The sequence below is a fragment of the Lepidothrix coronata genome, unplaced genomic scaffold (assembly GCF_001604755.1).
Source record: "Lepidothrix coronata isolate B3197 unplaced genomic scaffold, Lepidothrix_coronata-1.0 Scaffold39, whole genome shotgun sequence".
NCBI lineage: Eukaryota > Metazoa > Chordata > Aves > Passeriformes > Pipridae > Lepidothrix > Lepidothrix coronata.
In genome coordinates, this window is record NW_016690219.1 from 4093502 (window position 1) to 4105368 (window position 11867).

General features: G+C 44.8%; 2 protein-coding genes across 6 annotated transcripts in view; one reads left to right on the forward strand and one right to left on the reverse strand.

Annotated features, from left to right (window-relative positions):
- LOC108496352 (taste receptor type 2 member 10-like) overlaps positions 1-1258 on the forward strand; it is a 13140-nt gene extending 11882 nt beyond the window's left edge. Inside the window, exon 2 of the mRNA XM_017812988.1 lies at positions 5-1258. Coding sequence (XP_017668477.1) covers positions 5-641 — 637 coding nt within the window. The 3' untranslated portion in view covers positions 642-1258. The remainder of the gene's footprint in view (positions 1-4) is intronic.
- Positions 1259-2917: 1659 nt separating this feature from the next.
- Positions 2918-11832, reverse strand: ANKRD66 (ankyrin repeat domain 66). Of its 5 annotated transcripts, none has more exons than XM_017813059.1 (4): positions 11746-11832; positions 9308-9468; positions 7744-7972; positions 2918-3361 (listed from the first exon to the last, which is right to left on the reverse strand). In XM_017813059.1, the coding sequence occupies exons 2-4, from the start codon at positions 9444-9446 to the stop codon at positions 3181-3183; spliced, it is 549 nt and encodes a 182-aa protein (XP_017668548.1). In that variant the 5' UTR covers positions 9447-9468; positions 11746-11832; the 3' UTR covers positions 2918-3180. The 5 variants fall into 5 exon arrangements, with proteins under 5 accessions (XP_017668548.1, XP_017668547.1, XP_017668544.1 ...); XM_017813058.1 differs by having other exon boundaries at positions 9308-9552; positions 11746-11799; XM_017813055.1 differs by lacking the exon at positions 11746-11832 and adding an exon at positions 9752-10145.
- Between the last annotated feature and the right edge of the window lie 35 nt (positions 11833-11867).

Genomic DNA, 11867 nt, shown 5'->3' on the forward strand with positions numbered 1-11867 from the left:
TCAGTCTGTGGTTTTCAGCCTGTCTTTGTGTCTTTTATTGTATAAAAATTGCTAATTTCAGGAACAGCTTCTTCATCTACCTGAAAGTCAAAATTGACAGGATTGTGCCCTGCCTCTTGTTGGGGTCAGTGCTTTTCTCCCTGGTTATTGGCATCATTGTCTATGATATCGCTAATAAACCGCACTGTAACAACCGCAATTCCACTGGACGAGGTAATTTTTGGAAAGCAAATATCAAAATGGATAAACATTTTTTCCCTTCTTTTTTTATTGCTGGCTTTGGATATGCTGTTTCATTCATGGCAGTCACCTTTTCTGCTCTTCTCCTTCTCTTTTCCCTCTGGAAACACAAACACAACATGCAGACAAACTCCATGAAGGACCTCAGCATGGATGCCCACATCAAAGCCATGAAATCCATTCTCTCCTTTTTAGTAATGTACAGCATCAACTTTGCATCTTTGATCTTGACACTGGTTTATGCCACGAGGAAGGGAAGTCCTGTGACGTTTCTCATTTTAGTATTTCAATACGCTTTTCCGGGTGCTCATTCAATCATTCTGATTTTTGGCAATCCCAAACTGGAAAAGACATTGCTAAGGATTCTGGCCTGTGTGAAGTTCAAGGCTTGCATGAGGTAGGAACTGTAAAAAACTGCTGTAGCACTTGCAAAATGTCGATATTTCATTCTAGAAAGGGAGTCATTTAACCTCTCATGCAACTCTCCAGGCAATGTAGATGATACAGATGTTCAGTCTTTATCACTGAGATTAAGAAGATATCATTCAAATCCTATGAACTAAAATAGTGTGGCTTAAATAAAATATTTTCAATTATAATTTCATCCAGGTAATTTATTGAGTTAAATTATTGCCCATAAAAAATTTATTTAGACCTGGTACATGGGCTGGTTACAGAAGGGCAATAACAATACTGCAAACTTTCCTCAAACACTTTGGTATTTGCTGGTTGAAACAACCAAAATAACAACAGGTTTATGTCTGTTTTAGTTTACGTTACTTTCTGCTGTTCTAGTGTAACATGATGAGCTGTATCACTGTCTGGCAGTGGCTGATAACTGATGTGTGAACACATTGATCCCTGTCACTCTCCACGGGTGGTCACTGACACACAAACAGTGATGCAGGAATGGCCGTGGGGGGCACAGATGAGTGCAGAGCCCACTGCCCACACCAGCCCTGAGGGTCCTCTCTGCCCCACTTCCTGCCAGAACACGATTGCCCTGCTCTGTGTGACTGCTCTCCTGCTCTGCTTTTACTTGTAGGTGAGATTGACTTTTCCAAATGGACACTGCCCAGTAAAATAACCATGAAATAGGATTTGTGCTGGATCAGGGGAAGACCATGAGAAGGAAGGAGTGGAGAAGACAACACATTATGAACTGACTGCAACCCCCATTCTCCTTCCCCCTGTGCTGCTGACGGAGAGGAGGTGGAGAAGCTGGAAATGACAGAGTGGAGTTGAGTTGAGTCTGGGATGAACAGGGGGATTGGAGACTTCGGTTTCTAGTTTTGTGTTTGTTCCTCATCATTCTACTCTGTTTTTAATAGGAAATAAATTCAGTTCATTTTCCCCAATTCGAGTCTGTTTTGTCATGACAAAATAACAAATGAGTGAGTTTTCCCCTGCCTTTATCTTGACCCATGAGCTCTTCCATGCCTGCCCTGTGTATGGGTGAGAGTGACGGAGCAGCTGGGTGGGGGGATGGCAGCTGCCCAAAGTCCAACCTCCACAGCAGGTCCTCTAAACATGAAATAGTTCCAGCATGAACTGAGCAGAACCTGAACTGGTCATTTCTCTCACCAGCTCAAGTCCTGAGGTGGATCTTAAAAATCTCATCTGGACACATCTCCCCACTGAAAGGTCTTGAAAGGACTGGCACCAACACACCTCCCTTCTCTCCCTCATGTTGCTTGTGCACTTCATCATTTAACAGGACAGTCCCAACTGATTTCAGAAGACCCTGGAAGACCCATCTGATTCCCTACATCCCAGGCAACATCATCCCTCACAACCTCACATACCACAACACGCAGCAGGCAAAACCAGCGTCTTGCCAATGTCAGCACCACACAAAACAAGGCAAACCACAGCAAACCACACTGCAGATACCTTCTGCCATCTCCATGAAAGCCCTGAGAACATGACACCCAGCACAGCAGCACTGCCCTGTGCACCAGCCCCACTCAGCTGCACCTGGAGGGGACACGTTAGCCACCAGCACAGCCACAGTGCACAGCCCACATGGAGAGATGCACTGATGTGCCCAGCCCGGGGAAGCTGACCCAGAAGAGATGTCACAGGTCAGTGGGAGGGGCTGCCCAGTGCTGGCAGGGTATGGAAAACTGCTTTGGGTCACATTCCATGTTTCTGTGATTGAGAAGTGAAACAGTTAAAAATGCTTTTGCCGTGGGAAGTGTTGATGATCAAAGGCACAGCTCAGGACCAGTTTCACGGCATTCCTAAAGGCAGAGATATAAAAATAGTTGGGAGTACTGCTGAAAATAAGGAAGTGTTCCATCTTGGAAGTCACAGATCTCTGAAAGCAGTAAGGAGGAGCACATTTTCCCTTTTGCTAGGATAGGAATGGGAGATTCAGGCTGTTGGACCCATGTGTCCAGTGAAAGCTCAAAATCAATATCTCAACTTCAGCCAGAAGAAGCAACTACACCCCACGACTGAGAAAAGAGAGAGGCAACACCAGAGGTCACAGGCACCTTGTAGTGCCTCCTGGTTGATGCAGGACCAGAAGCAAACAAGAAAAGACCATGGATATCAGCAGAGCAAGCAGAACCACAATCCCAGATGCTTTTGTGATTCAGGTAGGACCAAAACCATTTCCCTCCCTCACAATGTGAGTAACTGCTGGTCATCTCAATAACTTTAAACATTCCAGTGATTTAGAGTATTGGTATATTTAAACATATTCTGCAGTTTTTTGATATTTGAAATCTGATACATAGAGACACACAGAAAGACAGAAGCCCTTCTAACTCTTCCCTGTTAAGGACGTTGTTTGCAGTATATCTCAAGGACACATCCTTGTGGGCATTTGCTTCCCCCATTCACGTGTATATCACCCTGCAGATTCACCTGAGATCTGCCAGTGCCTTTGCTCTGCATTTCACATGCTCAGAGGCACCAAACAGACAGGACAAACTACTGCTTCCCCTTTTTTCCCCCGTTTTTCTTTGGAGTAGAGGTTGTGCAGTTCTTCCAAAAACATGGTGGGTTTCTCCCAAGCTCCTCTTTCTTTTGTTCCCAGTCTTCATCTCTCTGGTCTAATGGGATTCCTTTCATTGCAGCTGTCGTGCGGTAGTTTCTGCTCTCCACCTCTGCCCTGCGAGAGAAAACAAGAGTGAGCACAGCACAGTCACATCTCCAGGTTGTTCACAAGGCACCATCTCCAGGGTCCATCTCCAGGATTGTGCCTCAGTCTGGTTGAACACCTGCTGTCAGTAACACTTGAGAAAACCCTGTGTTGTGCCCAGCATGGTGCAGCCCCAACCTCTCCTCACAGAGACCCCCCTGGATGCCACCACTGTCAGGATCTGGACATGGAAACTCCAAGTGTAAGTCTTGTCCAAGAGAAGGCAAACCCTTTCCTCCTACTGCAGAGCTCTGATTTTGTAGGCACTCAGGATTTATGCAGCTCTATCAGAAACACATCATCAAGTATCAGGAAAAAAATACTTTTTTCTGTGAAAGAACAGCTCTGTCACATCAGTGCAATGCTATCTCAACTGAGAGCAGGAAGCAAAGCCAGTGCCTTCACACTGATGAGCTTCATCACATAAGCTTACTACGTCAGAGAATGACAGAATGGTTTGGGTTGGAAGGGACCTTAAAGATCATCTCGTTCCAACCCCCTGCCATGGGCAGGGACACCTTCCAGTAGATCAGGTTGCTCCAAGCCCCATCCAACCTGGTCTTGAACACTTTCAGAGAACAGCTTCTCTGGGCAACCTGTGCCAGGTCCTTTACCACCCTCACAGTGAAGAATTTCTTCCAAGTATCTAATCCAACCCTACTTACCTAGGCCATTCCCCCTTGTCCTCTCACTCCACGCCCTTGTCAAAAGTCCCTCTCCAGCTCTCTTGTAGGCTCTCTTCAGGTACTGAAAGGTGATCTAAGGTCTCCACAGAGTCTGTGTTTGAGAGAGATAGTTGAGGCCCCAAGCCTGCTGGTGTTTAAGAGGCATTCGGAAAATGCCCCTAATAACATGATTTAACTTTTGGTAAGCACTGAAGTGGTCAGGCCATAGGACCAAATGATTGTGGCAGGCCCCTTTGAACTGAACTATCCTATTTTCTCCTGTTAACTATCTGCTACCAAGGGCAAGAAACATCTTTCTGTAGACTTCTAAATGTATGTACCTATACACACGTGAGTATAAACATATGCTTTAGGCTCAGATAGAAGGAGCCTTTGGTGCAGGTTCAACACTTGGCACTTTGCAGAGAGGCTGGCAGCAGGCACAGGCTGTGGGTGTCTGTGCCAGCTCAGCACCATCCTTGGCAGCTCTCACAGCAACCAGGGTAAAGCCCTTTTCATGCAAAACAAATCTGATGCAAAATATGTGTTTGTTATTCAGAAGTAGCTGTTTTGAAGGCTGTTTCCTAACCTTTGCATGTCCATGCAAACCTCAGTGAGTCGTACGGATACTTGGTAGCAAAATATTCCCAATATTTGCATGTTAATAATATTTCCATGTTGATACATGTAATATTTCCATGTGGATGCAAAGAGTCCTCAGCACAGAGCAGTGGCCCAACCCGGGCAGGCAGGTAGTTCATGTAGCTGGCAACACCTGGGTACAGACACACAGCGTTCAAGGGTCATGGTAGTGCTAGATGGGGCTGAATTAGGATTTAGGAAGGATTTGGATACTCATAGCCCTGTTTAGATATGCTCATCAGCCTGCATTTGGCACAGACCCTCAAATTTAAAAATGGAAAACCTGCCTTTTCTCTCTTTTTGCATGACAAGCAAATACCCCAAACTGACAAAATATTCCTCATATTTATATACCACAGACACCATGAGTGGAGTGCAGACCTGCTCTGTGCTGTGCAGCATTATGTGCAGGCACACACTTAATTCTGTGTCTGCAGCACACGTTGGTACTGCCCAGCTGCTGACACTGCCTAACCACCTCTGGGACCTTCTGCACATCTAAAGGAGCAGAAGGTAATCAAAATTATACTATAAATGCCAGCCATTCCAGCTCCAAGGTTGGTGGTATGAGGAGGTGAAGCCATTGCAGTTGTAATTTACAGTGGTTGGGCTTAAAAAAAGTGTTCCTGAGTAACAGTGATAAACTCTTGGCTGCCCACAGGCTGTGTTATGGTTGTGAGGTGACTGCACAGGCTTTGTGTGCCTTATAAAATGTCCTAGGCATGGGCATTCAAAGCATCTTCCCAGGTAAGTTCTCCCAGCCATGCTCATAGATGAGCCATGCCGCTGTGGGGTGAGTCAGGCCAGCATATGGCTCTGAAAGGCACGTTTTCCAGCTTAAATCAGTCATTCACCTCAGAAAACCCTTCATCAGCTACCTGAGTTGCCCTAGGCTGTTGCTAAGGTGTCTCAGACCAGGATGTCAATCATCCTGTCAATCAACTTGTCAGTCATTCTCCCAGGAGCCTCTGCCTGCCGCGGGCATCGCCTGTTGGGATCATCCAGGCAATTCCCCTACCCTTGCTGTCACCTCACTGCCATGGCCCTCGTGCACAACCAAGTGCCCAGCAAATGCTACAGATTGGACAGGAATTACTGGTGTGGTTAATGCAAAAAGGACAGCATTGAATAGGTTAAGTAATTGCTATAAATGATTCATCAAGGGAGAGAAGCCTGCAGACTTTCACTCTCTAGGTTAGACAACATTTACCTGTGCTGGTATAGAAACTAAGCATGCCAAGAACTGAGAACAGTATAAAGAGAAACTCCACTGGAACACAGTTCCCCATTCTCAAAGGTCTGGCAAACTCGAGCTTTACTACAAAGCCAGGGTCTAGACAGTTAAGACCCTACTTAGCAAAGCTTAGGTAACAGCTGCTCATTGTTTAAATGTCTTTAAACTGAATGTCTGAGGCTAAGAAGAGCTGATACTTCTGTGTTGAAGGAAGGTGGTGAATAGTGAGGGTTTGCACATGTCAGCTCCAAATATAGCACGGCTTTAGCTCTAAGGTGTCCCTGGCAGGTTCAAGGCCAGGCTGGATGTGCCTTCAAGCAACCTGGTCTAGTGAAAGGTGCCCATGCCCATGGCAGAGGGTTGGAATGAGATGAGCTTTAAGGTCTCTCTCAAGCATTCTATGATTCTGTGTTGGATGGGCAGGTAAAATGCAAAGGTTCCAGCAGCTTTCATAATAGCCAGAGCTTAGAAACTGGAACCTGTGGCTGCCCTAGAAAGTTTTTTGGGCTTTGTACAAGGGGATTTTGCACAGTTTGGGTGTCTTTTCCTATGGCAGAACACTGATGCTGTGTGAAGATAAAAGGTGGGCATGGAGCCCTAACAGAGGAAACAAGAAGCTGTAGAAGTACAGCTAAAGGACAGCAGCACCTACAGAAAGGTTTATGTGGACTAAAGAAAAGTGGCACTTGGTAGGCACTGGCCTCGTCAGACATTTGCCCAGTCACCATGCCTGATTTTTAACTTGGCAACTCTTGTGCTGCACTGGCAAGCTGGAGACTTTGAGTTAGATATTTGTCTACAAAAAAAAGTCCATTATATACATGGTGCCAAAGTAGTCTTGAAACTGTGGCAGTGGTGAAAGAGATGCCAGTAAAGGACTATGGTGGGACTGTAAATTAACAGAAAAACCCAGGGGAGAAAAAGATTTAGGGAGCTCTCAGCATTCCAGGCTTTGGCATGTGCAGGTTTCACGGGCAATGTATTTAAACACCAAGTAGTGTGTGGGACTGTGGTTTGCACTGAACAAGCTGGTTGGCCTCTGGCGATCTGTCCCACTGCTTGAGAGAGATGCAGGTATGGGACACAGCTCAAACCTCTGGAGTACAGCATCTTAATCCAGGGAAACAGCTTTGCAAGGATGAAAATATCTGCAAGCCAAACCAGTGGCTGAAAAACAGGAATGGTAATTGGGAATCCTCTAAAAGCATATTTCTCATGGCAAGTGGTGCCACAGTGCTAACTGTAAACAGTTAAAGCAGTAAGGAGTATCCCAAAATTTGGGAGTAATATATGGCCATCCTATTAACAGATCAAATGGTCTAATTTTCAATAATTATGTAAAAAATACAACGATTCTTTTCTTTACTATAAGAAAAGCCAGATGATATACATATATATACATATATAACTGCTGAAGGGCTGCTCTTAAACAATTCAACCTGTGTCTTCAGTATTCACCACTCTCTAAGGGGTTAATCTTTGCCAGCTGTTGCTCTCGTTTCTGTTGCTTAACAAGCTCTCTGTAACACCCTTACAAAAACAATGATGTCACCAGCGGTAACACTTTTGAAAACATACCAAGGCAAACCACAGGAGGCAGTGGAACAAAAGAATTTCTTCTAAATGACTTGCCTGTGACAGACCGGTGTTTGCTTATCTCCTACTGCTCGTGCTTGACGGCTATAACAGGCTTTAGGTGGACAGATAAGTAACACCCTGTGTTTGTTCTGTTCCCTTATAGGACAGTTTGTTTAATTTTCATTGCTGGAGCCCCATCCACTGCCGCAGTGGGACCTGCCGTCACTACTCACTTCTCCAAGAACTTGGAGCAGTCCTGGTGACCGTAGATTTCCGCAAGCCTCTTGGGAGTGTCGCCAAAGAGGTCGGCTGCATCCATGGCGGCGTGCAGGGAATGGAGGGTGCGGAGCACCCTCAGCCTCCCCGACTCGGCGGCAAAGTGAGCCGGAGTCCAGCCCACGTCGCTCCGCAGGCAATGCCGGGCGCCGTGATCCACGAGGAGCTTGACCAGATCCGACCGCCCTTGAGGTGGGCAGCAAAACAAGGAGAGAAAATGCAACTGCATCAGAATTTGTACCGTCAGGATGCAGGAGACAGTCACACACAGTTGATCATAATTCCCTCAGCCATGGATTTTTACCCACGACCCGACCATTTGTATTATCATATAAATGATACTCAATAGAAAAAGCTGGTTGTTTTTTCCCAAACTAGACTGCTTCCAGAAGAACTTTACAAAAAAAACAACTATTAGATCAAAAAGCTTTCTAATTTCTGAACAGCAATTAGTCATTGACCAATTGACTATTTCTTTGTTACATTTTGCTTTTTAGTTCATTGCAGTATAAGATTTAAACATAAAGAATGGGAAAACCTGTGAACAGCTTTACTAAAACAAAGGTTTGTTGGACAGGAGGTAGAGAAAATACTTGTTTTCATTCACCTTCTCATTTTTCTAACCTGGGGAATTGCTTAAAGAAGCAAAAAAAGTTATTTCTAGCCCACCTCACACTGCCTTGACTGAGCTAGATCATTCCCAATGGCCTCTAGGCAATGTTAGTCTCTCATTTTCTTAAGTAGCTCAGTTCCCTTTGCTGATGCCTAAATGCATAATAATCCATCAGGGCAAAAGAAAAACATGGTCTCAAGTTTCAAACAGCAAATTATAAACTTAATTTCTGAGTAAAGACAGATGCCATGACATGAGATCCCAACGTGTAACAAACAGTGCAGCATAGAGGAACAGAGGTTCAGCTTCCCATTTTACACAGAGTACAATTATACATTATGTATTGTTGCATCATCTCTTTTTTGAGATGTAAAGGGATATTTGATTTTAACAGACACTTCTGAAGGAGAAAGACCAAATGGGAGCTGCAAACACCTCTGGTCCTGCCTTGTTTACTCAAGCAGGTGAGAAAAAAGGAAAGCAATGTAAAACACAGTTATTTTGTTCTATTGGGTTTGATAAATATCTGGTACAAATACAGTGGGTTTTACTTTCTGCTCACTCACACAGGTGTACATGAGAAATAACTTCTTTGCACTGTATGGAGTCACCTGTTAGAAAAGTCAAGTGGGGGACAAGAGCCATGTACCTACCATGTAAATTGCAAATTCTCATGTGATGGAAGAAAAAAAAGTTAAAAATCACTTTGATGGCAATCCCATGAATTATTTTGTAGGCAAAGTTCCCACTTAAATTGGTATTTTTATCTTTTTTTTTTTTTTTTTTTTTATTTAGGACAAAGCTACCAAATACAAGCTGTGATTATTTCCAGCATATGTATAATTACAACCAGCATCACCTTTTATGACGCTGGTTAGCAGAGGTAACAGAGCCAGGGGTGCCCTCACCTTTGGCAGCAGCCCAGTGCAGTGGGGTCCTGTCGTGCCAGTCGACGTCCTTGTGGTTTGGGTCGCAGCGTCCTGCCTTCAAAATCTTTTCCACCAGGTCGTAGTCCCCCAAAGCCACGGCTTCGTGGAGCTCTGTCATGCTGCACCCTTCAGAAAGGCGCCTGGTAACAGAGCAACAGGTGTTTGGTGGATGTTCACTGATGTATCAGCTCCTCTCAGGGCTGTTTTAATAGATCAAGCAGCACCTGGATTAAAAATGAGACAGGAACTGTGAGAAACCAGGATTTAACAAAAATAAGGGAAAAGGAATGAAAGAGGAAAAGTAATTATAATTTATCTTCAAACCGGTGATCACAGACTGATAGTGACATTTGGTCTGTAGTCATGGAAATCTGGAGCCAAGTGCAACCCTTTATATAAAGGACTTATATAAAGGACTTGTACCTAAAGCCTTTCTGAAGGGAGTTGCTGCTAAAATCCAGCTCACAGTGAACATTTGCCATGGGTCTGTTGTGCTCACTAACCATGGAAACTGGCTCCTCCCTTGCCAATGCTGCAGATCTGTTACTGGTAGCATTTTATTGCAACAACAGAAATGACTGTGCAAGTATCTCCTCTGATGTTCTTTGGCGCAAAAAATAATAAGGGATAATAATAAGAAGAATGAAACTTACAGAAAAAGTGATGGGCAGATAGTGATAGGGCAAGGGGGAATGGACTTAAACTAAAGGAGGAGAAATTTAGATTAGATGTTAGGAAGAAATTCTTGGCTGTGAAAGTGGTGAAGCCCTGGCACAGGTTGCCCAGAGAAGCTGTGGCTGCCCCATCCCTGGAAGTGTCCAAGGCCAAGTAGGATGGGGCTTCGAGTAACCTGGTCTAGTGGAAGGTGTCCCTGCCCATGGCAGGGGGTGTGGTCCCTTCCAGACCATTCTATGATTCTAGAAAATAACTGAGCCCATAGCTTAAAATTCTCATTACCAGTCCCATTCAATAGACCCCCATCAAGCAGATCTCCAGCCCCTGCAAGGCTTTGGATTTCAATAATTATACCTGTGCTAGGGGGTATTTCCGGGCTGCTTTGCTGACATCTAAGCAGATTGCAAGGATCACTAGCTACTTCATCATCCTGAGAATGGAAACTGCAATATTCTCTCTGGTCAAATCAATGGGGAGAAAACTTTTATATTTCCATATCAATAGCTGAGCTTAAGTTAATTAGTCCTGTCACCCTGATAAACCAGAAGCATTTTAGGATTTGCTCCAGCTTCTGCATTGCATTTACTTCATGGAGAAATTTTCACAGCTTTGAAAAGAGTGTGATTTTCGTGTTCAACATGTTGGAAAGGACCAACATCAGAGCTTGCAAAGGCTGATTGTGAGGGAAGGTTTGTAATCCTAAAGGCTACATCCTGAGCCAGAGATGGATTAGGCCATTTATCTGCTCTCAGCTCCCATAAACATATCAATCACTTCCCAAGTCCAGGCTGGAAGGACATAGAATCATCTCCACTCTGATTTTTTGTAAGAAAAAGATGAAGTACAAAGGTCAGAGGGATTCACAGCCTGCTTCAGTCTTAGGTGGTTGGACTGTGCAGACAAGATCCAAAGAAAAGACTCATACTTGTGTTCTACTGAGCTTGACTCCTGCATGTCTGGGAATATCTGAGCATATTAAAAAATAAAATAAATTCTGGAGCTCCTAGTGGGCCACAGATGTATTGGCTTTGACATGCCTTGTTACTTGAAGTAACTAGTGGTTACTTCAACCACTTGTGCACTGCCTCCTCCTCATTGCCTCTCACTAGTCTTGAAGAACCTGTTCCTTTAGATTAAGCAGAGATGTTCTGAGCTGTCCTTCAAGATTTCAACAACATTAAATCTATCCTGAAAATGTCACATTTTAATGCATCCAGCCCATCACTGAAATGAGGGCTGGACCAAAATACAGGGAAGAAAACAAACTCTTGGACCTTTTCATACAACTTGCTTATTCTTTTCCAGCTTCAGAGAGAAAGGGAGAGGAAGACAAGCCACTGATCCCACTCCAAGAGCTCACCAGCTCTCCAAGGGGACAGTCCATGGGACAGCTTCATAAGTAATTTAGGCCAAGCCAAATTTTACCTCCCCTCCTCCCCTGCTGCTTCCTTTGAAGCTCATATGGCCGTTTAATAGCTGCTCATCTCTCATAAAATAATCTGTTATTATTGGTGCTGGTTTTAGGGTTAATTCCCTGAATTCAGTGTTACAGAGGGGGCAAATGCCAGGGCTGTGCAAAGGGGGGGTCAGTGCAGATCTGCCCTGCCAGTAGGGACCTGTGCTCAATCTGCTTTAAACCTCTCCAGAAGTTGTACTCAGAAGCAGGATATGCTTCCCTAGAGTGTGATTACCCCCTTTTCCTAAGGCCAGAGGGGAAAAGATTCGGCTTTTTACGGAGCGACCTTGAGGCAAAGCGCTCCCCCGCAGCTGGTCCCCCCTCCTCGTCCAGCCACAGCTCCTCCGCGGGATGTTGCAACCCATCCGGGGGAATTTTCTCTTGGGGTTCCTGGTGCTTGACGCAGCC